This window comes from Somniosus microcephalus, chromosome 7 (genome assembly GCF_052327205.1).
Source record: "Somniosus microcephalus isolate GS21.2 chromosome 7, FLI_Smic_1.0, whole genome shotgun sequence".
Classification (NCBI taxonomy): Eukaryota; Metazoa; Chordata; class Chondrichthyes; order Squaliformes; family Somniosidae; genus Somniosus; species Somniosus microcephalus.
The window spans coordinates 153,361,422-153,386,647 of NC_140993.1; the positions used below are offsets into that span (position 1 = coordinate 153,361,422).

Genomic DNA, 25,226 nt, shown 5'->3' on the forward strand with positions numbered 1-25,226 from the left:
TCCATTATAAAAGATGCAATAGCAGAGCACTTGGAAAACAGTGACAGGATCGGACAAAGTCAACATGTATTTACAAAAGGTAAATCATGCTTGACTAATCTACTGGAAGTTTTTGAGGATGTAACTGGTGGAATAGATAAGGGAGAACCAGTGGATGTGGTGTATTTGGACTTTCAGAAGGCTTTCGATAAGGTCCCGCATAAGAGATTAGCGTGTAAAGTTAAAGCACTTGGGATTGGGGGTAAGGTACTGTCTTGGATAGAGAACTGGTTGGCAGACAGGAAGCAAAGAGTTGGAAAAAACAGGTCTTTTTCCAAGTGGCAGGCAGTGACTAGTGGGGTACCGCAGGGATCAGTGCTAGGACCCCAGCTATTCACAATATATATAAATGGTCTAGACGAGGGAACTAGATGTAATATCTCCAAGTTTGCAGACGACACAAAGCTGGGTGTGCTGTGAGGAGGATGCAGAGAAACTCCAGTACGATTTGGACAGGTTGGGTGATTGGGCAGATGCATGGCAAATGCAGTATAATGTGGATAAATGCGAGGTTGTCCACTTTGGTGGCAAAAACAGGAAGACAGATTATTATCTGAACGGCAATAGATTGGGAAAAGGGGAAGTGCAACAAGACCTGGGTATCCTTGTGCACCATTCGCTGAAGGTAAGCATGCAGGTGCAGCAGGCGGTCAAGAAGGCAAATGGTATGTTGGCCTTCATAGCAAGAGGATTTGAGTACAGGAGCAAGGATGTCTTGCTGCAGTTGTACAGGGCCTTGGTGAGACCACACCTTTAGTATTGTGTGCAGTTTTGGTCGCCTTATCTGAGGAAGGATGTTCTTGCCATGGAGAGAGTGCAGCAAAGATTCAGCAGACTGATACCTCGGATGGCAGGAATGACGTGTGAGGAGAGATTGGGTCAATTAGGCTTATATTCGCTAGAGTTTAGAAGAATGAGAGGGGATCTCATTGAAATGTATAAAATTCTAACAGGTCTAGACAGACTAGATGCAGGAAGGATGTTCCCGATGGCGGGGGGAGTCCAGAACCAGGGGTCACAGTCTAAGGATAAGGGGTAAGCCATTTAGGACTGAGATGAGGAGGAATTTCTTCACCCAGAGTGGTGAACCTGTGGAATTCTCTGCCACACAAGGCAGTTGAGGCCAATTCATTAAATATATTCAAGAAGGAGTTGGATATATTTCTTGAGGCTAAAGGGATCAAGGGATATGGGGAGAAAGCAGGGACAGGGTACTGAATTTGGATGATCAGCCATGATCTCATTAAATGGCGGAGCGGGCTTGAGGGGCGAATGGCATACTCCTGCTCCTATCTTCTATGTTTCTATGTTTCACCTTAACCGAAATCTTGTGCATTTATGCTTGCAGATAATCAGCAAGCACCTGAGCAGCCTGTCCCTAAGGGCACCGTAGAGAGTGAGGCGGGAGAAGAGGATGAGAAAGAACACATTGCATCACTGGCTGTCTCACCCGCAGGCACCAGCTCAGATACTGGCACTACGCGTTCTTTAGAGGCTAGTATAGCAGCGGGATCTGCACAGGGTGATGCACCGGGGACGAGCAGGCTGCAGCAAGGCCAGAGGAAAAGGGCAGCTCGGAAGTCAGCTCCCCGGAGGGCGAGCTCGTGTGCGAGTTCTGCTGCACAGGGCTCAGATGAGAACCTCGATGGGGAGGCCTTTAGAAGAAGGGTGATGGGCATGCACATGGAGATGATAGGTGCAATGGCAAGGATGCCTGAGAGCCTCTCAGCAATGGTAAGGAGCATGGAGGAGTCCACCTCCAACATTGCACAGTGCTCTGTGCACACCATGGAACCCATCGTTTGCAGTCTGCAAAGGATGGTGGACTCCCAGAGAGACCGTGGCGACCCAGACCTGATGCCGCGTGTGATGGGCGATGTCGCAGCTTCCGTTGCAGCACAGGCGGAAGCCACACAACATTTTAGTGCTGCAATGCAGTCTATGGTTGGTGCCATCGATTCTCAGATTGCTCTCATGCAGTTTCAACTCTGACTGCTGCCATCATGGCTGGGTCGACAACCGTCCACCGGGGCTTTTACGGTGTCACAGCAGGCCAACAATCTGTGCTGCAACAGATTGCTAGGGATGGTGAGGTGCTGCCCTGGGGAGTGTCAGTAGAGCAGGAAGCTACTGTCCTCTCTCAGGATGACAGCACTCCTGCTCCCACCATTGGCACTCTGCCATTGCCCTTATCGCTGCCTGTCATCCAGCCAGCTCAGACTGCTGCCACCCATGCTGAGGTGGTGCAGTCTACAGCCAGGCTTTCCAGGCCCAGAGCTGGTCGAGGGCATCCTGCAAGTCCATCTGAAGTCTCCCGCATGGACACTCAGCAGCCTTCCACCCGCCGTGCTGCAGTCACTGGGCCAACACTTCATAAGAGCACTAGAGTAGGCAAAGGCACAGTAACAAGGGGAAGTAAGGGATTGCACAAGGGTCAATAACTAATATTGTTGTTGTAAATATGTGTTAAACATTTGGACAAAATTATTTAGAATGCTATTTTAATTGCATCATTGAACTGACCAAAATAATGGTGTTTGTACACGGTTTGAAATTTTTGATAATTTTTTTCTTCACAGATAGCATTTGTGAATGTGTTACGTTCAAGTGCTATATTCTAGAACAAAGTGAATTCACACAGTTTTTTAAAAGTAGTCACACGCTGCAAGCATTGAAGATATGTATTGAAACCAGTTAAAACATCACGTGGAATGTTGCAGCTCATCATCTATTTCAATCTGATACAATGTGGGTTAGTTATGATCCCAAGCCCGTTAAGTCAAGGCGACTCCTATTCATTTTAAGAATGGCAGGTGATGTTTTCTTTAAGCCCATGCCTCCAAGGGAGAGGAAAGACAGTCAGTTTTATGGCTGTGTTTATTTGCAACACCAGTGGGTTGGACTATATTTCTGATTGGTCCACTTGGAGGACAAGACACATCCAACAGTTTGTCCGGAATGTGTAATTTGACCCTGCCTGCTGTATAGCAGTCTACAATGTGTAATTTGATCCAATCTTGTCACTACCCTACAGAAAGTGGAAGTGTAGTTAGCTTTGTGACATTCCTGATATCTAGTGCCCTGCAAATGTAATTATAGATGTCCTTGGCTGGTAAAATAAAATACTTTATATTCTAATTAGTGGGTTAGTTAGTTCTTTGGAGTTTTATGTTTTTTCCTTCTGGAAGTGATAAAAATTCTTAAATTCAGAATGAAGGGACCGTATATATGGGGTGCGTGTGTGGGTGGGGCCCATGTGTGTGGAGTCATGTGTGTAGGTTTTGTGTGTGGGATGTGGGTTCCATGTGTGGGGTGGGTGTGTATATCCAACCTTCTGACACACCAGCAAGTTCACACTGGGGAGAGGTCGTTCACCTGCTCCATGTGTGAGAAGGGATTCATTAATTCATCTGGTTGGAAAAACGTGATCCATGTCTAACAGAGGGGGGAGAACATGATCCGTCATCCCAGCTGGATCACATTCTCACTCTCACCCCGCTCCCTTTAGACCTGGATCATGTTCTTCCCCCATCTCCAGTGTTCTCTTCATGCTTTAAACATCCCCCTTCCCATCCGCGAGTTCCAGACCTCCCCCCGAGAGCTTCTCTTCCCCTCTCCTCTCGGCCCCTCCCCCGAGTTCCTGACCTTCTCCCCACCCCCCACTCTGAGCTCCTGACCTTCTCCCTCTCCTCTCTTTCCCCCCCGATCTCCTCTCTCCCTCCCCCCGATCTCCTCTCTTCCTCCCCCGATCTCCTCTCTCCCGCCCCTGATCTCCTCTCTCCCTCCCCCGATCTCCTCTCTCCCGCCCCTGATCTCCTCTCTCCCTCCCCCGATCTCCTCTCTCCCTCCCCCGATCTCCTCTCTCCCTCCCCCGATCTCCTCTCTCCCTCCCCCGATCTCCCCTCTCCCTCCCCCGATCTCCTCTCTCCCTCCCCCCGATCTCCTCTCTCCCTCCCCCGATCTCCTCTCTCCCTCCCTCCCCCCGATCTCCTCTCTCTCTCCCTCCCCCCAATCTCCTCTCTCTCTCCCCCCCCGATCTCCTCTCTCTCTCCCTCCCCCCGATCTCCTCTCTCTCCCCCGATCTCCTCTCTCCCTCCCCCGATCTCCTCTCTCCCTTCCCCCCGATCTCCTCTCTCCCTCCCCCGATCTCCTCCTCTCTCTCTCCCCCCCGATCGCCTCTCTCTCTCCCTCCCCCCGATCTCCTCTCTCTCCCCCGATCTCCTCTCTCCCTCCCCCGATCTCCTCTCTCCCTTCCCCCCGATCTCCTCTCTCCCTCCCCCGATCTCCTCTCTCCCTCCCCCGATCTCCTCTCTCCCGCCCCTGATCTCCTCTCTCCCCCCTCTGAGCTCCTCTCTCCCTCCCTCTGAGCTCCTCTCTTCCTCCCTCTGAGCTCCTCTCTTCCCCCCTCTGAGCTCCTCTCCCCCCCCGAGCTCCTCTCTCCCCCCGATCACTCTCTCTCCCTCCCCCTGATCTCCTCTCTCTCCCCCGCTCTCCTCCCTCCCCCGATCTCCTCTCTCCCTTCCTCCTGATCTCCTCTCTCCCTCCCTCTGAGCTCCTCTCCCCCCCTGAGCTCCTCTCTCCCTCCCTCTGAGCTCCTCTCTCCCCCCCTGAGCTCCTCTCTCCCCGCCTCTGAGCTCCTCTCTCCCCCCTCTGAGCTCCTCTCTCCCTCCCTCTGAGCTCCTCTCTCCCCCACTCTGAGCTCCTCTCTCCCCGCCTCTGAGCTCCTCTCTCCCCCCCTCTGAGCTCCTCTCTCCCTCCCTCTGAGCTCCTCTCTCCCCCCCTCTGAGCTCCTCTCTCCCCGCCATCCCATCCCCTGATCCGAGCTCCTCTCTACCACCAAGTCCAAAGAATTTAAAGTTCTTCATTACAAAGAGAGGATGGAGCCAGGTACCATAAACTCTCACGATATAAATCAGAACTAAATTCAAATGATAAACACAAGCAAAGCAAATATTATCATTCTGAAAACTCTGGCAGTAATTCAACTACACCCAGTACAAATTCTTCTTAGTGAAAGTGACACAATCTTACTTGTGGTGCCCCGATCTGAAAACTGTTTGGAGCGATTTTATCCCATTTTTATTTGACAAGAATTGCCTATATAATTAAATTTAGTAAATGATTTTTTTCTTTAACCATACACACAAATTATATTCCTAAGTAAATGAGATAAGACAGAACTGTTTAATATTTGAAACAGCTATTTTCTGCCTAAGGAAATCTAGCCAGCCAGAGATGAGATAAAATGGCACTATGTAAAAGAGAAGTTTTTTTTATCTGTAGAGAGATCAGCCCTGGGGCTAGAAATTGGGTACCTTAGCGCCCCCGGGGGGCGCAAATGACTTTACACCCAGGCGCAGCGCCACGAACGGCTCCCGTTAAATTCAGCGGGAGTTTAGTGGCAGCGGTAACCGGTAGCGCCCCGCGCCGCTGCGCAGGCGATGACAACATCATCACCGTGCGCAGCGCCTCATTTTCGCCCCGCCTGCAAAATTGGCCCACACCCCCTGAATCTGCGCCGGGCGATGACAGCGACCAATTCAGGGGATGGGAACGGAGTGGCAGGAGGCTTGTGGAGCACTAAGTAAAGGGGAGGTGACGGGTGGGGAAAAATAAAATCGGCCAACCTACTTGTTGCGGCTCGTTGCGTCTTTGAACGCGGAGTCCATGCCATGATCTGGCAGCCTGGCACTCCTCTTGTGTGCTGGGCTGCTGGCACGGCACCCTGCTCCCCGGTAATTCAGGTAGGACCCCGCAGAGTTGTGGGCTTGGGCCCTCCCCTTTAATGAGGGGAAGAGCCCTTCCATGCGGCAGCGCTACGTGGCCCAGTGCGTAGCGCTGCAGAACGCACCACCCTGATATTCGGGGTTAGCGCTCTAAGAAGGAACTGGAGCACTTGAATTAGCGCTCCATCTCCCTCTTGGGGTACTAAAACTGAATTCCACCATCGCTGGCACTAATTAGCGCCCAGGCGATGTTAGCACCCCCAAAATGGTCAATACTGAATTTTTCCCCCCAGAGCTTTAAAGAATTAACTGGAGACCACTTGTCATGATAAGATCTGTATTTAAGAATAATGTGGGTTACAGTTTCTCTTGATTGTCTGATTGTATTTATTCCGTGGAGAAATAGAACTCAAGGTTTTACATCATCAACTCCAAATGGGCCCCATCAGCTCCAACAACAAAGTAGTAAATGATACATCAACATACATCATAATGGATCAACATATTGAACCACATTGTTTTAAAATGGGGTAAGAAAGGGGAATGTACACACCAAGTCTAGGGCAAAGAATCAAAATTCCCTCATTACAAAGAGAGGATGAAAACATGTAGCATAAACTGAACCTGAACTAATTTCAAACGATAAACACAAGCAAAATAAATATTAACAGCATTATGAAAAACCTGGAAGTAATTCAGCTCCACCCAATCCAAATTGCTGTGCTTTCAGTGAAGGTGATGCAATCTTAGTGTGGTGCCCCTACCTTAAGACTGGATCGATTTTATCTCCTTTCTCTTTGACAAGAATTGCCAATATAATTAAATTATCTGGGAGAGATACATGCTTCCTCCACTGTTGCTTACATTGAGCCTGTACAGAGATAAATCTTCAATTCCAAAATAATTAGAATTGTATTCGTTCCAAAGAGTAAAAAAAAATTGTTATCAAGCAGATGTAATTAGCAGTCAAAATACAGAATTAGGTTTCATACCATAAAGAACTGAGTGTTTTTTTGGACTGTGACTGATGAAATGTGATCAAATAATTTGGATGAGATACTGTACAATAAAGGAAATATGATCTTGTAAGAGTAGTAAGTGAAACAGTATGACTGATGCAATGAAATGGAACTGATAAGGTATGAAAAACATGGCCTCTATAAGAGGTAAAACAAGAAATTTGAAGGCTTGCTGCCAAAACTGGTTTGCTTCAAGCATGTAGTGCCAGTAAGATTTATTTTAATCTCCAAAAATTTAATTTGTATTTGACTGGAAACTACTACAAATTATATTGATACAGCAATTTTAATGTAATAAAATGTCCCAATGCACTAGAGGTGAAAACAGATTTCTGGGGGAAGAATTAGGGATGTAACTGAATGCAAGGTCAAAGAGGCAGGTTTCAGGCTGCTTTCGAAGTTATGGCGAGGTAGTAATGTGGATTTCCCACATCTGCAGTATTTTCTTTTTGTTGTAGTAATGTGGATGAGTTTAGGGAAAGTATTTCAGACTGTGGGGCTAAGGTGGCTAAAGGCTGAACAGCAGTCAGGTCTTAGCTACTGACCTTAATTTCTAAGAATATAGTTATTGGAGTCTTTTGATCTCGAGAAAAGATGATTTTGTTGTGGAAGTTATTTTAGACAATGTTCGAAAGAATGCGAGCGTAATGACATCAATTCATTTAAAAATTACTTTGAGATCATTGAACATTTAAAGACTGTGAGAAAGGTTGTGTGCCAGTTTTGGCCTTAGCTGTACAAAGTATTCTCAATCTTTTACCTGTTACTGTATTATGAAATGCTTCTTATCTGCCTCCTTAATCCCTGCATTTATTTGACAGTATTTTGTCTTTTAGTTTATGGGGGTGAATTTCCTCAGGGCTTCTCCTACTCCGCTGCCATAACTTAAGTGAAAGTTCAGCAGAAACCCATTTAACACTTTTATTCAGCATACCTGTTGGTTTCCCATTAGCATGGCCATTAAAGATGCTTGCTTCATATGGCTGCACTCCTGGGATGGAGTTCATACCAAAGTTCACCAGCTACGTCATTGCTGAGTTTCTTCAATTCAGAGCTTGTCCATAAAATGCGATTACATTTGGAAACATAATGGCCAGGATTTTGTGGTTAGCGGTAAACGAACGGCGCTAGCCGTTTATTACACTTACACTTGCCCACTGACTTTCTGTGGGCTTTTCCACTGGAACTTGTGGTTATTGGAAATCCAAAATACCGCAGCGCCCTCTACAGGGGATCTGGGACCTATGTGAACAGAGCAAGCAACTGTGTATCTCCTTAACCAATCAAATTGAAGAATCCTTACTGAAACATGCAGGCCTAGAAATTGGATAACGTGGGGAAAAAAAGGGCACAGGTGCCGCGCTGCAAATATGCCCATGCTCATTCAAGGTACGCCAGCAGCACATCAACTTTGTGGTGCCTATTGATTGTAATGATTGCGGCGTATAGCTTAGCGGTGAACGCGCTGCTGACAGGCTGTGCGCTCAGCAGGAGGCCGAAGTTCGTGTTGCTCGAGCAAGGCTGGCTTTGCTTAAAGCTAGCCTGTGCCTCTTAAAAGCAGTCTGCACCTCGGAAAGGCAGTCTGCACCTCTTAAAAGTGAGCTGCCTTCTGCAGATGAAAAATGGTTATAAGTGCTTCAGCACTAGCCAAAATGGCTCAATACTCCAGGGAAAGGGCACCCAGGTTCTCATACGCAGCACTCCAGCTTTGTGCAGGGGGTCAACACTGGAAGAGAGGTCCTCTACCCACAGGGGCCCAGGAGGCCCTTCAGAAAGGATGTGGGACCAGATCGCCGAGGCCGTCACTGCCAGCAGTGTCACCCCCACAGGACCTAGCTCCAGTGCCCAAAGGATTTTCATGACCTCAGACGAATGGTCAAGGTCAGTGAATGCATCTTCAAAAAACATTTCCTACCAACTGCACCACTAGCCTCACACACTGCTCAATGCATGACACCCCCCACCTCCATCAATTACCTACCAATCTCTACCAAACACAAGGCACACCTCACATTTCTAGCTTCACCTCACTCCCTTGGAGGAGATGGTGATGGCCATTCTTGGCAGGGGCATGGCTGAGCCCTTGGCCAGTGGCGGGTCTGAAGAATACAAGATGCTGGTATCCTAATACATTATCCTCCTTCTCACATCCCACTTCCCCCTCATCCCACAATCTCTTCTGATTTACAAGCTGCACATGGTGTAAGCATGCACCTCATGCTTTACCCCACCTCCCCTCACCACAACCCTATCCTTGTGCCTTCCTCATTTCAGACACCCAAGAAATCCAGCCTGCCCAGCAAATGGTTGACCAAGAAGAGGGAGAGGAGAGTGAAGAAGAAGAAACACTGTCACTCAATCTCACACTCCCAGCCACCAGCTCCTCGAGGTTGTCCTGCAAGGCCATCTGCAGTGTCCCCCACTGAAAGTCAGCAACCTTCCACCAGCCATGCTGCAGCCACTGGGGTAGCACTGCATAAGAGCACTAGGATATGCAAAGGCACAAGCAAGATGTAAGGGAATGCTCACAAGGGTGATTAGTTGATTTTTTGATGTAATATTGGATGCATGTATGGATAAAATTGGATTGGCTTTTATTTCAGCATTTTGACCAAGAGGACGCTGTGATGGTCTGTAACAGAGGGATGGTAAGGTGTGGGACTAATGTTGAAAGGGGAATTGGGGTTGTGTTCACTGGTACCGCAGGCGGATGATTCGAGCCCGGGCAGAAATGGGCTGTCTGGGTTGCTTCCTTCCTTCCGCTTCTTCCTCTTTGGCTTTTTCCTCTTCTGCTTTTTCTTCTTCCTCCTCCTCCTCCTCCCGCTGTGAGCAGCTTATCCCCTTTGCTGCCTCTGCTCCATCTCCATGTCATGCTGCAGCCCAAGGGGGACTGCAACTAGAGCCCCCTAACTGGGTTGCAGAGGCCTTCCTTTAAGAACCAAAGCCTTGCAAATGTTTTGCAACACTCCCTGCACTCCCTTCACACTTTAACAACTTTTTAAATACAATCCACCAAGCCACTACTCCAATAAAATGTAAAGAAACCAGCAAAAATCTAAACTTACCTGAAAGTTGTATGTGTCCCTTTAAGCGCGAGTAGAGGGTCTGTCATACTGCTGTCGTGCATGCTTTGGAGAGGGTGTTAAAAGAAACGACGACATCCAAAACACGAGATCGTACATCAATTCAGCATTGCACGCCGATTGACGTCACAATCTGGCTCATTTCCATGTCTGGAGCGTTCACAGGCAACGGCAGCGCTGATGACTTGCCTAAAATGGCAGCCGCCGGGTTCCACGCCGGAAGTGGGTGGAAGCGAGCCGGCTGCCATTTTTGCTTCAAAACCGGCTTAACAGTGCAAACGGGCCCAATTTCACAGCCGCAGAGTCTGAACCAGAAAGTGTAAATTAGAATAGTTAATTTAATGCCAAATCATATACAGAAAGCAAAATAGAGGGAAAGAAAGATGGGATTAAGAGAGAGAGATAAAAGAGACAGAAAGGAAAAGTAAAAAAAAATTGTTTTTATATTTTTTTAAATCACCAACAATAATTAAAATCTTAGCGTAAAAGTTAACTTGTAAAAGTTGATTTTCAGTGCCAGAGTTTGACAGTAATTAAGACTTATCACGTCATTAAAAATTCACTAACGCTTGAATGGACAATCCCTAGCTTTGTCTGGCATGTTTAGTGGGTAAGTACCACAACTTCACGCCCTTCATGTATTTGACTGCCAAGTCTCTGGACGAGATACTGTTATAGTACAGTTTCTGGAGGAGCACGGCATCTCGGACAACTTCCTGATTTCCACGTTTAACTGCCCATGTACGGACACTGGAAGTTGTTGTCCGATTTACTGTTTAATAACGGTGAGTGCTGCTGGCCTCACTGCTATATCTACTGCAAAATCTGAGCCATTGACCTCAGTTTTCCCACTCTCTGGCAGGTATGCAGCTGCTGAGTGCAGTGGACATTCAGCTCAGTAGTCTAGAAATTCTACTAAGCAGTTGACAATCTTTCAGTTGAAGGTGGACATATGTTGCATAATTACCATAATTTCAGCAAGGGAGCCAAAACAAATAAAATGAAGATTTTAAAAGTGAGGAAACTTCAAAATTACATTTTGTTTGATATATTTTTAAAACTTCAATATAGTCTTTATGAAGAACGACATTTTGTTGACAGCATATACGTAATATACTAACTCCAATTGTCTGAAAAATGTATCTAACCCCAAAGGAATGGCCTTTGATTTAGTATCTTCCTTCTCTTCCAGATGTACATTGAGTGTCACTCTAGAACAGGCAATCATTCTTGCCAGAAGTCATGGGCTACCTCCGCGCTACATGATGCAGGCTACCGATATGATGAGGAAACAGGTATACTAATAGAAAGTGACATGTTTTTTGAGATATACCATTTTTTATAAAAAATATGTATATAATATTGGTTGATCCCTCATACCATGAGACAAAATGTATTAGTTTATTATATTAGACTTGAAGAATTTAAGTTGTTCCTCATTGACTTCATTCCACTTTAAGCAGCAGACTTATCAACTGAACTATTGGTGGAGCTTGATTCAGTTCTTTTGACCGAAGGAGCCATTTATCATAAGGTTCAACGCTGCCAAGCTGCATATGTAAAAATTAGTTTTGAAGCTTTCACATGGTTGTATATAGCTGGTTAAAACAATATACATTTTGTATACATGAGAATGGTGCAGATTGTCATGCAGTAATGTTGTGGTGGACTATTTATATATTATTATGATGTGCCGCCTATTCCACTGATGCCTGCGAAGTGTCAAGTGATCCTGGCCAAGCACATAGCATAGCTCCAGCTGAGGTAAACTAACATCTTACTGATCCAATTGTTGTGAAAGCAAGGGGTTGCATTGGTGGACAAGAACAGGGTTCCATTCGTTGCCTACATGTGCAAGGTGCATAGGATAACCAAGTTCAAAGCACTAGAGTTAAAAGTGCAGCTGAAGAAAAGAAATCTGAATGCCAGTGGCAACACACAAGTGCAGCTCTATCAGGTGAGAGTGAGAGGTGAAAAGAGAAAGAGGATCATAGAGTGGAGGATGATGGAGGTGTTTCGCAGATGCAGGTGTTTCACTGTGACCATCGCTCGCTCTTGAAGAGTCTTCAGTCGAGTTCTGTCTCCGATCTGGCTGAAGACTTATTTCTTATTCTCGGCCTAGTACTTTTATATTCATTACTAGCTAAAGTGCCCGGCAGTGCCGAGGGTCTTTTGAGGGCATGTTGTTGGTGGAAGAGAGAGAGAGAGCGACTGAGGGGAAGAGAGAGAGCGACTGGGGGGGAAGAGAGAGAGCGACTGGGGGGGAAGAGAGAGAGTGACTGGGGGGGAAGAGAGAGAGAGAGCGACTGGGGGGGAAGAGAGAGAGAGAGCGACTGGGGGGGAAGAGAGAGAGAGAGCGACTGGGGGGGAAGAGAGAGAGAGAGCGACTGGGGGGAAGAGAGAGAGAGAGCAACTGGGGGGGGAAGAGAGAGAGAGAGCGACTGGGAGGAAGAGAGAGAGCGACTGGGGGGAAGAGAGAGAGCGACTGGGGGGAAGAGAGAGAGCGACTAGGGGGAAGAGAGAGAGCGACTGGGGGGAAGAGAGAGAGCGACTGGGGGCAAGAGAGAGAGTGACTGGGGGGAAGAGAGAGAGCGACTGGGGGGGAAGTGAGAGAGCAACTGGGGGGGAAGAGAGAGAGCGACTGGGGGGGGAAGAGAGAGAGCGACTGGGGGGAAAGAGAGAGAGCGACGGGGGGGGAAGAGAGAGAGCGACTGGGGGGGAAGAGAGAGAGCGACTGGGGGGGAAGAGAGAGAGCGACTGGGGGGGAAGAGAGAGAGCAACTGGGGGGAAGAGCGAGAGTGACTGGGGGGAAGAGAGCGAGCGACTGGGGGGGAAGAGAGCGAGCAACTGGGGGGAAGGGAGAGAGCGACTGGGGGGGAAGAGAGAGAGCGACTGGGGGGAAGAGAGAGAGAGAGCGACTGGGGGGGAAGAGAGAGAGAGAGCGACGGGGGGAAGAGAGAGAGAGAGCGACTGGGGGGAAGAGAGAGAGAGAGCGACTGGGGGGGAAGAGAGAGAGAGAGCGACTGGGGGGGAAGAGAGAGAGAGAGCGACTGGGGGGGAAGAGAGAGAGAGAGCGACTGGGGGGGAAGAGAGAGAGAGAGCGACTGGGGGGGAAGAGAGAGAGAGAGCGACTGGGGGGGAAGAGAGAGAGAGAGCAACTGGGGGGGAAGAGAGAGAGAGAGCGATGGGGGGAAGAGAGAGAGAGAGCGACTGGGGGGGAAGAGAGAGAGAGAGCGACTGGGGGGGAAGAGAGAGAGAGAGCGACTGGGGGGGAAGAGAGAGAGAGAGCGACTGGGGGGAAGAGAGAGAATGACTGGGGGGAAGAGAGAGAGCGACTGGGGGGGAGGGGGGGGAGTAGGGGGGGAGGGGAGGGGGCGAGGGAGAAGGGGAAGGGGGGAGTGGGGGAAGGGGAAGGGGGGAGGAGTGGGGGGGAGGGGAGGGGAGGGGGGAAAGGGGGGCGGGGAGGGGAGGGGGTGGGGAGGAGTGGGGGGGAGGGGAGGGGGAAGGGGGGGAGGGGGGTGGGGAGGGGAGGGGTGGTGGGGAGGGGAGGGGTGGGGGGGAGGGGAAGGGGGGTGGGGGGTGGGGAGGGGAGGGGTGGGGGGGAGGGGAAGGGGGGGTGTGGAGGGGGGAAGGGGGAGAGGGGGGGTGGGGAAGGGGGTTGGGGTGTGGGGAGTGGGAAGTGGGTTGGGGAGGGGGGTGGAAGGGGGAAGGGGAAGGGGGTGGGGAGGGGGGGAAGGGGGGTGGGGAGGGGGGGAAGTGGGTGTGGAGGGGGCGGAACGGGGTGTGGGAGTGGGGGGGGGTGGGGGGGGGAAGGGAGGGGGGAGATAAACTTAAAGTACAGGAAACTTTGTGCTATCCGGCACCCACCGGACCGAGCTGCTGCCTTGCCTCAAAACTGCCGTACTCTCCAGAGTTAATGTTGAGAAATACGGAGATTCTTATCTCCGTATTTGACAACAAACACTGTTGCTTAGCAACAGCTTCTAAACACTCAGGTGTGGCCCTAAAGCTCTGTAGCTAAAGCTGTTGCTATAGCTACAGACCTTGCACAGCTTGACTGTTCAAACAAAGCAAAAAAAACAAACAAAAAGAATAAAAAACGGCTGCTGAGTTTTGCCGGCGGCTCCAGATTGCCGGATAGCTCACCTCCGGATAGCACAAAGTTTCCTGTACTTATAAAACATTTTTGGTAAATCTTTCTATAACATACACTTTATAACCTCACCAATCTTTTTATTAAAAAAGGGGTCCTCACCTCTCAGTGTGCTGTATCACAAACAATGGCCGCCGCTTGCTTTTCAGTGGAAAGCAAGCGGCCCGGCCCACACAGTCGATTGTCTGTCTCGGTCACCAGGACCCGATTTGGAGCACAGAAGCCCCACCCACTCTATGTTCCTGTACTAAGATGGCTGCGCATGCACTCTGTTACACACGGAATCAAAATGGCGTCGCACTGAAACTTTTCACCCTCCTTGACAAAGATGGCTGCCGTTAACCTGGGGCTGTCAGAAGAAGAAATTTCCTCAGCTGCAAACTCAGGATCTTCAGATTATTATTCGGGGCTTGCGACCTACCCCAGTTGCTTATGAAGCCTCCCTACCTACTGACTCCGGGAATGGAGCTGAGGCAGCACACCCTCTCCCCTCTGCCAGTGTTTGTCTCTGTCTAGGCCGGGAGCCTGGGTCTAGAGTTGCACTGCTGGCAGTTGGAGAAGCCTAGGCCCCGGGCCTGGAAAAACGGTGAAAGGTAGGAGAATTATAGAGGTTAGAGTAAAGATTTACAAATTAATTAACTTTTTTAAAAAACAATTTGTGTTTTAAAAGCAACTTTTTTTTTGCTGGAAATGTAGATTTGAAAAGAAACACGCAGAAAGCGTGAAAAAGAAAGGAAAAGTTTGGAATCAAGATGGCGGCGACTCACCTCGGTTCAGAATGATAAGGCCCGCCCACACACGCACTGATTGGTCAACCGTCAGGTCACTGAACTGTAGGATTGGTCAATCATCACGTCACTCAACTGTAGGATGGCCCGCCCGCACACAAAATGAACCCGCCCCCACTCGATGCAAATGAGCAGATAATGAGAGGAATTTTGAACGTTTTTTGGATACCGTCGGCACAATTTTTGTCCGACCGTCGGCACAATTTTTGTCGGAGCAAAAAGTAAATACGCCTACAAGAGTCCCCTAATGATGAGCTTTCTTTTGATATAACATATGCGTAGGTACGCTCTATAACTTTTGATTGTATAGCCGGCCAGAGAGACAGAAAGAGAGACAGACAGAGAGACAGACAGAGAGACAGACAGATAGACATATCCTTTTATATATATAGATAAACATAATTCCAAATGCGCATATGATCCTAGATCAAAAAGTTCAAAATCTGCACATGGTCCCAAGTCACGATGTTCAAAATCTGCACACAATGGGCTGGAAATTGCGGTCGGAGGCTTCCTGCGGGCGAATGCCTCTGTATCGCAAGTAAATTCCACACCTACCTGGTGCCTCTGGAGTTTCGAAGACTCGCGCCCCTGGACCTGCAGGTGTATGCCTACATAAAGGCCCACGTATCCCGCGGCGCATGTGCTTCGCAAGCGACCCTCGGGTCGCATGTGCCGGCCCAACCAATCAAAAAGGGGGATTCCCATTATGCTTACAGGGATTCCATTTACGTACGGAATCCCCATAAGCATAACAGAAATCCCCTAAAAAACACACTATCGCAGCATTGAAATAAAAATAAATCTTCACATGTTCAAAATTAATTAAAATACAATTTAATTAAACATTTAAAACAAAAATTTAATTTTTTGAAAAATAAATTTGAACATTTTTCAGGGGCCAAAAATAACCTAAACTAATTGTAATGTATACAACATTGAAGGGACTACTTTGTTTTGCGGATGTACATCCTTAGTTGCGAGCGTACATAACAGACGCGTATCAATTTGTATAGTCAGTGCCGAAGTTCCAGTTAACCAGTAAAGATCACTTGAAGTTACTCTCAGTCTCTGCTGCTTTATTATTTTATGTAGTTGTGTATAGTGGTACAAACACAACAAATTGGTGACGAGAATTATGAACCTACGTCTTCCTATTCTGGCATCGCATCCAGAGGACACCGAAACTTGGAAGAAAGGAGCGAGAAGGCAGAGAAAACAGAGTACGCTTGCTAAGCTAGGCAGGGGATACGTAAGTCAAGTGAAAAGTGCACAGTGACTTGCATGACGCTAGCTAACTAGTAAAGAAAGAAAAATGGGTTTGAAAAAAAAAATGCCGATGATTGGCACTATTGCAGCATTTGATAGCAGCATTGAAGACTGGGCAACTTACATTGAAAGAGTGGAGTTGTACTGTGAGGCTAACGGAGTGGAGGTAGAAAAGAAAGCCACTGTTTTGCTGAGTGTTATGGGCGCAAAGACATATGGGCTGCTAAGTAATTTATTAACCCCTGAAAAGCCAGCAAACAAAACATTCAAACAAATAGTGGACACACCCCAAGACCATTTAAGCCCCAAACCACTGCTCATAGCTGAAAGATTTAAATTCCATAAACGGAACCAGAGCAAAAATGAAAGCATTTCTGAATATTTGGCAAAGTTGCGCAAATTATCAGAACATTGCCAATTTGGAGTGGGCTTATCAGACGCATTGAGGGACAGATTTGTGTGTGGCATGCAAAATGAAAGCACACAAAAGAAGCTCCTGTCTGAAAAAGACCTCACATTGGAGAAGGCTCTGAGTATCGCAATATCAATGGAAGCAGCAGCACATGGCGCTTTAGAAATTCAACAAAAATCCCTGGAATATTCAACTAATAAAATGTCACTGAAACAAGAAAAGAAGTGTTATCGTTGTGGCAAAATGTCACATGACCACAATGACTGTTGGTTTAAAGACAAAGACTGCAGACAATGTGGCAGACAAGGGCACATTGAAAGAGTCTGCAAAGCAAAGAAGAAGCAGAAAACTGATACAATTCAGAGTAACAAGAAGGTACATCAAGTGACTGAAAACAAGAAACCTTTCAAAGAAAGATACAAGAAGGTACACCACGTGACTGGAAACAGTTCAGATAAAAAAAAGTGACACAGACTCAGAGGAAGAGGATTTGGCTTGTCTGAAACTACACAGTGTGAAAGAGACAGAGGATCACAGAATAATATGGATTACTCCAGAAGTGGCAGGAGTTAGGCTGAAAATGGAGTTGGACACAGGCTTAGCTTTAACAGTGATCGCTGTACATGACTACAAACGAATGTTTTCACACATACCGCTAAGGCCAATTAAAGTACTGTTAAAGACATACACAGGACAAAGATTGTGCCCCAAAGGTAAAATAAAAGTGACAGTGACATACAAAGAAAAAAAAATACCGCAATTGAACCTCTATGTACTGAAAAATGGAGGACCACCATTGCTGGGACGCGAATGGCTCAGGAAAATACAGTTGGATTGGCATACCATCCAAGCACTGTTTGTGTCAGCAAAGGAGGTCAGCAATGCCACTCCTGTGAGACTGTCACAAATACTCTCTGACTCTCAGGAAGTGTTCAAGATGGGAATAGGAACACTTAAGGGCATGAAAGCAAAAATTAAGATTGAGGAGAATGCAAATCCAAAGTTCCACAAGGCCTGACCAGTGCCTTATGCAATTCGCCCTTCAGTAGAAGCAGAGCTGGAGAACTTGGAGCAGTTAGGGGTCCTGTCCAAGGTGGATTGGAGTGAATGGGCCACACCTATAGTTCCAGTGATGAAGAAAACCTCCAGCACAAAACCAGGAAAGCCAAGAAAAGTGCGCATCTGTGGAGACTTTAAAGTGACTGTTAACCCAGTCCTCCACACAGTACAGTACCCATTGCCTCGCATTGAGGACATCTTTGCTTCCCTGTCAAGAGGGGAACGCTTCACAAAGATTGACTTGGCCCAGGCCTATCTCCAAATGGAAATTGATGATGCATCAAAGAAGTACCTGACAATAAATACGCACAAAGGCCTTTACCAGCACAATTGGCTGGTATTCGGAATAGCATCAGCTCCTGCAATCTGGCAAAGGGCAATGGACCAAGTCCTGCAGGGGATCCCAGGTACTCAGTGTTATCTTGATGACATCATCATTACTGGCAAGAATGACAACGACCACCTTTCCAACCTCGAACAGATGCTCATCAGTTTACGGGAGTATGGGCTCCGAGCGAACCGAGACAAGTGTGAGTTTTTCAAAAAGGAAATCTCATACTGTGAACATGTGATTGACAAGGATGGTTTACACAAGTCTCCAGACAAGATTGAAGCTGTGATTAATGCATCAACACCTGAAAATGTGTCTCAGTTGAGATCATATCTTGGACTGGTGAACTACTATCACAAGTTCTTGCCCAACCTATCCACAGTGTTACATCCACTAAATGCACTGCTACAGACAGGGTCACAATGGAAGTGGAGTGACAGCTGTGAACAAGCTTTTCAAGAGAGTAAAAGACTCATTACTTCAGAAGAGGTGCTAGCTCACTTTGACCCATCCTTACCTATTCGACTGGCATGTGATGCTTCACCCCATGGCATTGGTGCCGTGTTGTTACATAAGTTCCCAGATGGCTCAGAAAGACCAATAGCCTTTGCTTCAAGATCATTGACTACAGCTGAATGCAATTATGCACAGATTGACCAAGAGGCCCTCAGCCTTGTGTGGGGAGTCAAGAAATTCAACCACTACTTGTATGGTCAACAGTTTACACTGTTAACTGACCACCAGCCTCTCATTTCAATCTTCAACCCAAGGAAGGGCATTCCAGTGATGACGGCACAACGGCTGCAGCGATGGTCACTCTTCCTAGAGGCTCACCTGTATGACATTGAATACAAGGGGACCAAGCAACATGGCAACGCCAATGGTTTGTCACATTTACCACTGCCGACCTCAGAGAGAACTACAACAGTTGACTCAGCAGAGGTATTTCACACAACAATAGTTGAGCAGCTACCAGTGACAAACTCCCTCATTGAAAGAGAAACACGCAATGACCCTACATTGTCAAAAGTTTATGACATCACTGTGAAGGGATGGCCAGCGCTTGGTGACTTATTGTTTCCAGCATTCTCAGCTAGGAGGGAGCCGTTATCAGTGTGTCGGGGAACACTGATGTGCGGCTCACGAGTTGTGATTCCTCCCAAGCTTCGTAACTGAGTGCTAGATGAACTGCATGAAGGCCACTTAGGTACGGTAAAGATGAAAAGCCTTGCCCGTGGATACGTGTGGTGGCCAGGAATTGACAAACAGATCGAGGACCTGACAAAGAGCTGCTCAGGATGTCAAAAGGTCCCGAACGCACCACCACAAGCCCCTCTCCATCCATGGGAATGGCCCTCATCACCATGGCAACGTGTGCACATCGACTTTGCTGGACCGTTCATGGACTCCATGTTCTTGATTGCAGTCGATGCACATTCCAAATGGCCCAAGGTCATTAAAATGAAATTAACCACATTTGAAAAGACCATTTCAGTTCTGAGGACCATGTTCGCTAGAAATGGCTTACCAGAACAAATCTGCACAGACAATGGACGACAATTTGTCTCTGACGAATTCCAAGGTTTCATGAGGAAAAATGGAATCAAGCACTACACATCTGCCCCGTACCATCCAGCTACAAATGGCTTGGCAGAAAGATTCGTACAGACTTTCAAGAAGGCCATCAAAACAATGTACAGCGAGAATCTACCACTGCAACACAAGATAGACAATTTCCTCTTTGCTTATTGGAATGCAGTACATGCAGCCACTAATCAGACTCCAGCGATGATGTTTCTGAACAGGAACCTGAGATCTCACATGGACCTTCTTAAACCGAATGTACGTCGTGATGTAGAGAACAAACAGTTCAAACATTTCAATGCTAAGCCAACAAGAAGCTTCAGTGTGGGACAGTCAGTTCTTGCTCGTGATTTCCGGACGGAAAAGTGGCAACCAGGTACAATATCCACAAGAGAGGGACCACTGATGTATACTGTGGATGTGGGAGAGAACGTTTTGAGACGTCATGTGGACCAAATTCTGGATGTTCAGGTGGAAAACACCCTTATACCTCGCCCAGACTCACCTGACATGGAAACAGACACTCCTGATTCATCAGCATCAGCACCAGCCTCATCCTCAGCTGAGAGCTCTACCTGTGCTGATAGCTCATCTGATGCAACTGTACCTGTACAGTCTCATTCCCCAAAGCAAAAGAGTCTGGAGAGACGTTACCCAGAGAGGCAGAGGAGGCCTCCCCAGAGACTTGACTTGTAAAAGGGCTATTGACAAAATAAAATATTATGTTGGAATTTGAATTTTGTTACTTTTAAGAAAACAAAAAGGTTACTGTAAAGACAGGCTCTGTATGTTAATTATAGAAATTTTGCGTTAATATACTATTAAACTAAAGGGGGAGGAAGTGTAATGTATACAACATTGAAGGGACTACTTTGTTTTACAGGTGTACATCCTTAGTTGCGAGCGTATATAACAGACGCGTATCGATTTGTATAGTCAGTGCTGAAGTTCCAGTTAACCAGTAAAGATCACTTGAAGTTACTGTCAGTCTCTGCTGCTTTATTATTTTATGTAGTTGTGTATAGCGGTACAAACACAACACTAATTTTAAAGGTTTTTGTATGGTTAAATCATTTAAAACATTTAATTTTAATATTTATTTAAACCCATACGCTGGTAAAAGACCTTGGCCTAGAAATTCAGTTGGTAGCGCCAGCCACTAGCGCCTTAAGAGGGCGATAAGTGGGGCGTGAAGCGGCTAGCGCCCGGGCGCGGCGCAATCTGCGCCTCTCGCGAACATTTAGCGACGGCACAAAACCGCAACACCCGCTCAGCTGCACGCGCAGATCCTGACGTCATTTCATGGTGCAACGCTCTTGGTGCGCCCCGAACCGGAACTTCAGTGGCGCCCCCCTTCTTTCCGCCTGGCACTCCCAGCGACTGGTGAAGTGGAATGGTTCCCAGTCGCTGTGGGGCTGGGCGGGGGGGGCGCTATATAAAGGGGGCCCTTCCTGCATTCTTTGTGGTAGCCATTTTGGACCACTCCTTCTGTGTGCGAGAGAGAGACAAAGGGAGAGAGCTTTCTGCTTTGACTCAGCGCTCGCACAGGAACTTCTGGCTTCGGGCCAGAGCTTTGCAGTTGGATTTCTTTTTCACTGCCATAGCCTTGAGTGGCCACATATAATGGGGGCTGCAATTGGTGGAAATGTTGGGCTTCTCCATTGCATTGAGAAGGCTCAGAGACGCCGAGAGAGAGTGCCAATCATGGGCAGATGGAGGAGGGCCAACAGGCGTCGGTACAGGAGGCCTTACCCTCCCAGGGTATACCGCCAGCACTTCTCCTACCTCAACATGTCTGAGGAGCAGTGCATTCGGAAGCTTAGATTCAGAAGGGAGGCGGTAACTGAGATCTGCCACCTACTTCAGAGAGATCTGCAGCCTCAGCTGAGAAGCAGGACGTCTCTGTCGGTGGCAGTGAAGGTGACAGTGGCTCTGAACTTCTATGCCACCGGCTCCTTCCAATCCGCTACTGGGGACATTGCCAATGTCTCCCAGTTCACGGTGCATTGTTGCATCCGCCAAGTCACGAATGCCCTCTTCAAAAGGAGACGTCAGTACATTTCCTTCCCCATGACCCTGGACAAGCAGCAAAAGCGTGCAATGGGATTTGCAAGAAAAGCGGGCTTCCCCATGGTCCAGGGCGCCATTGACTGCACGCATGTGGCTTTGCGGGCGCCTCTAGAGAATGCCGAGGATTACCGCAACCGGAAGGGGTTCCATTCGTTGAACGTGCAGTTGGTGTGTGACCACAGGCAGCTGATACTAGCTGTCAATGCCCGCTTTCCAGGCAGCAGCCACGACGCCTTCATCCTGCGCCAGACTTCTGTGGCAGACATTTTCGAAGCTTCGGCTCACCCGGGAGGCTGGCTTCTTGGGGACAAGGGCTATCCTTTGTGCACCTGGCTGATGACCCCGCTCCGTGTGCCCAGCACCCCTGCTGAAGAGTGATACAATGACAGCCATCAAGCGACCAGGAACATCATTGAGCACACAATCGGCGTGCTAAAGCAACGGTTCCGCTCTCTGGATGATTCCGGGGGAGCCCTTCAGTATTCGCCTGAGCGAGTCTCCCATTTCGTTGTAGTGTGCTGCATGCTGCACAACCTGGCTATCCTCAGGACTCAGCCGCTGCCAGCAGACATTGGAGGAGCACCAGAGGAGGAGGAGGAGGAGGAGGAGGAGCACCAAGACGGGAGGGAGGCACAAAGTGCAAGGGCCGTCCGTTGGCGGCTTATTGCAAGTCGCTTCTAGGCCCCGTCTCAGGGATTGGCTTGTGCCATTGAAAGAACATGAATGGACCTGCTCCGCAAACCCTGAGCCGGTCAAGGCAACAAATAGTTCAAAGTGCAAACATGCACAATCTGAATAAAGACAATTATTTATTTAACAAACTCTGTGCCCCTCCCACATGACAAACAAATACAGAGAAACCCCCCAAAAAACAGTCAGACACATAACTGGCTCTCACAACCTGGAGACAATGAACAAAAGAGTTAAACAAAAATGACCATGATCCTCGGCCTTCACAAAAAAAAAACACAACATTTTGCCACACCTCCTACTTTTTGGCCTGCGAGGGTGATCCGCCTCGCTTCCGAGATTGGCCCCTTCCCACCCTGCAGCTCCTCCGCAATGGGACACCCGTGGCTGCAGCAAGGCTGGGGGAAGGCTGCTGAGGGTCAGATAGTGAGTCGGCAGATGCCCTTGGGGGACAGCCTGGACCAGCTCCGGGCCTGGAGGGCCCGGCTGCTGACTGCTCCAACTCTGCTTGGGCGGCAGCAGTCTGTCCTACGGGTGGTGGCAGCTGCATTGGAGGAGTGACAGTGTTGGCAGCAGGAATGCTGCCAACCTGACAGAGCACAGGCACTCCCTGGTCGACCTAAACACTGGCACTCGCACGGGGCAGCACTGAAGCATGCGCAGCAATGTGCTGAAGCACAGACTGCTGGGCTGCTGCGGCGCGGCGAGGGCCCCGGCGAATCCTGGCCGATCCAGCGAGGGTGGCAGCAGTTAGTGCTCGTGTGGCCCTGATCTGTGTCTGCATCAGACCAGCCAGTGATTGCATGGCACGACTAAGCACTTGGCTGGAAGCCGCCTGTGCTGCACTGAAGTCCTGCAGACTCCTTGCCTGTGCTGCACCGAAGTCCTGCAGACTCCTTGCCTGTGCTGCCCCGAAGTCCTGCAGACTCCTTGCCTGTGCTGCCCCGAATTCCTGTACACTCCTTGCCAGTGACTCTATGGAGTCAGGCATCCTTGCCACTGCAGCCATGAGCTCAGTGTGCCTGCGCTCAGCCTGGGCACCCATTTCACCAAGGAGCCACACCTCCTCTGCGCTCACTGTAGCAGGGCTGGAGGCCACACTCTCCCTCCGGGGAGAAGGCCGCCGAGCTTCCCTACCGCCGCCCCCCCCCCCCCCGCGTTGCTGCAGCCCACTGGGCCCCGGGGTTTCACCTTCCTCAGTCCCTTCCCCCTTGCTCCACTCCAGGGAAGACGTGTCCCCATCATGGCCATGGGCTGCCTCGGCTGAGGGTGGCACTGATGTACCAGCTTCCTCTTCCTCCTCCTCGCCTTCCGATTCACTCACAGTGGCAGCTTGAGGGCACGCCTCCTCAACTGGCGAATCAGCATCTGAAAGCAGGGAGGTACAAGAGTTGCTTTAGCACGAGGACAGAGCGGCAGCGAGGGAGGCATGAGTGCTGCAATGCACTGCATTGGTTCGATAGTGGCAAAGGATGCTGGTGTGAGGCACAAGTGGAAGGAGAGAGGTCAAAAAGGTCATGACCTTACCATCGCAGTCCAGAACGGGGTCGGCATCTCCAGTGGCGACGGGGCCAATCAGCCGGCCTGCCATTATCCGTTCCACTCGCTGCTCCAGATTGCTGAGGTCTTTAAGTTCAGGACGGCCTCCCCCGGTTCGCTGCTGCTGCCTCCTGTTGTGGGCCAGCTTGCCCTGCAAGAGAACGGACGGGCTCTGAGTACAGTGTGAAGCTCTGATCTTGGGTGCACTGCCTCCCATGGTGGAATAGCCCTGACAGTGTGAAGCCCTGATCTTGGGTGCACTGCCTCCCATGGTGGAATAGCCCTGACAGTGTGTAAAGTGGTGAATGTGCATGTGAGTTTCATGAGAGGCCCATAGGTGTTGGATGAGGGCTGGGCATTGGGGCTTTCAGGACCCTTTGGCCATAAAGTGAGGTGCACATGCAGGGATGAAGAGGATACTGGGAAGGGTACTCACCCTGACAACCCGAGTGAGGTCGTTGAACTTCTTCCTGCATTGCGTCGGGGTCCTAGGTACCATGCTGCTGGAGGGCACTCTGTGTGCCACTCCCTCCAAGCTTTTCTATATTCGTTGGGCAGTGGCCTCCTGCCACTGTCAGGAAAGAGGATAGGTCGCCTGCGCTCCACTGCACCAACCAGAACCTTCAGGGCCCCCTCACTGAAGCGCTGCGCTCGCTCCCTCACCCTCTCCATGGTCGTAGGCATAGCGATGTCGCAGCAGGTCTGTCCAGGCCTACAATCAGGGCTCCAATGTGCAGAGCGTGGCTGCAAGCCAAGTCGACCCTCCCCCTTTAAGAGTTGACCGGCGCCAGCGTGTCTGCCTGCAATCGCTAACTGGCTGCACCTGTGCTGCGCCCGCCCTCGGTAGTAGCACCTCGGCTCGCCGGCTTAGCGCCTTAGGATAGTCGTGCACCGCCTGCTTTAGCGCAGCAACAACCTCTTGGGGCGATGCAACTCAATTTCGCTGAGGGTGGCGCTAAGTTGTGCCTGGCGCTAAACTTAGCGCACGCCCGACTGTAGCGCCCCAAACATGGCGATACTGAATTTCTAGGCCCTTGCGCCTGCTTTTACCAGGTGTAATGGGTTTCGTGGGCATTAGTTGGACAATTAGCCCAACTCTGTGCAAGCAAATGTCCATTTCCTGCCGATGGGTACGATCTGTCCAGCTGAAACTTGACAGATCGCAAGTTCCGGGTTTTCATGCATGCACATCGCATGTGGAAACACGGAACTTGCAGGGCATTTACGACCGCTGTGCGTATGCGGTCACAGGCCCCAGAAAATCTGGACCAATGTTTCAAGTAATCTATTTAGCGGGGTCACTTTGTTCTCAATGTTTTTTTGGTCCTACTCAAGTGATTAATCACAATCAGGTCACAATGTCTTTTCTCAGGTATGTAGTTGATCACGTGATTCTAAGTAATGCTTATTTATCCATTTGTTTGCCAATTATTTTACTGCTGAGGTCATGCTTATGATCTCTTG

General features: G+C 49.0%; 1 protein-coding gene across 6 annotated transcripts in view; it reads left to right on the forward strand.

Annotated features, from left to right (window-relative positions):
* Positions 1–25,226, forward strand: part of prex2 (phosphatidylinositol-3,4,5-trisphosphate-dependent Rac exchange factor 2) — a 943,088-nt gene that overhangs the window by 876,303 nt on the left and 41,559 nt on the right. For all 6 annotated transcript variants that reach the window (XM_085993112.1, XM_085993115.1, XM_085993113.1 and 3 more), the window contains one exon: positions 11,060–11,162. In XM_085993112.1, coding sequence (XP_085849238.1) covers positions 11,060–11,162 — 103 coding nt within the window. The remainder of the gene's footprint in view (positions 1–11,059; positions 11,163–25,226) is intronic.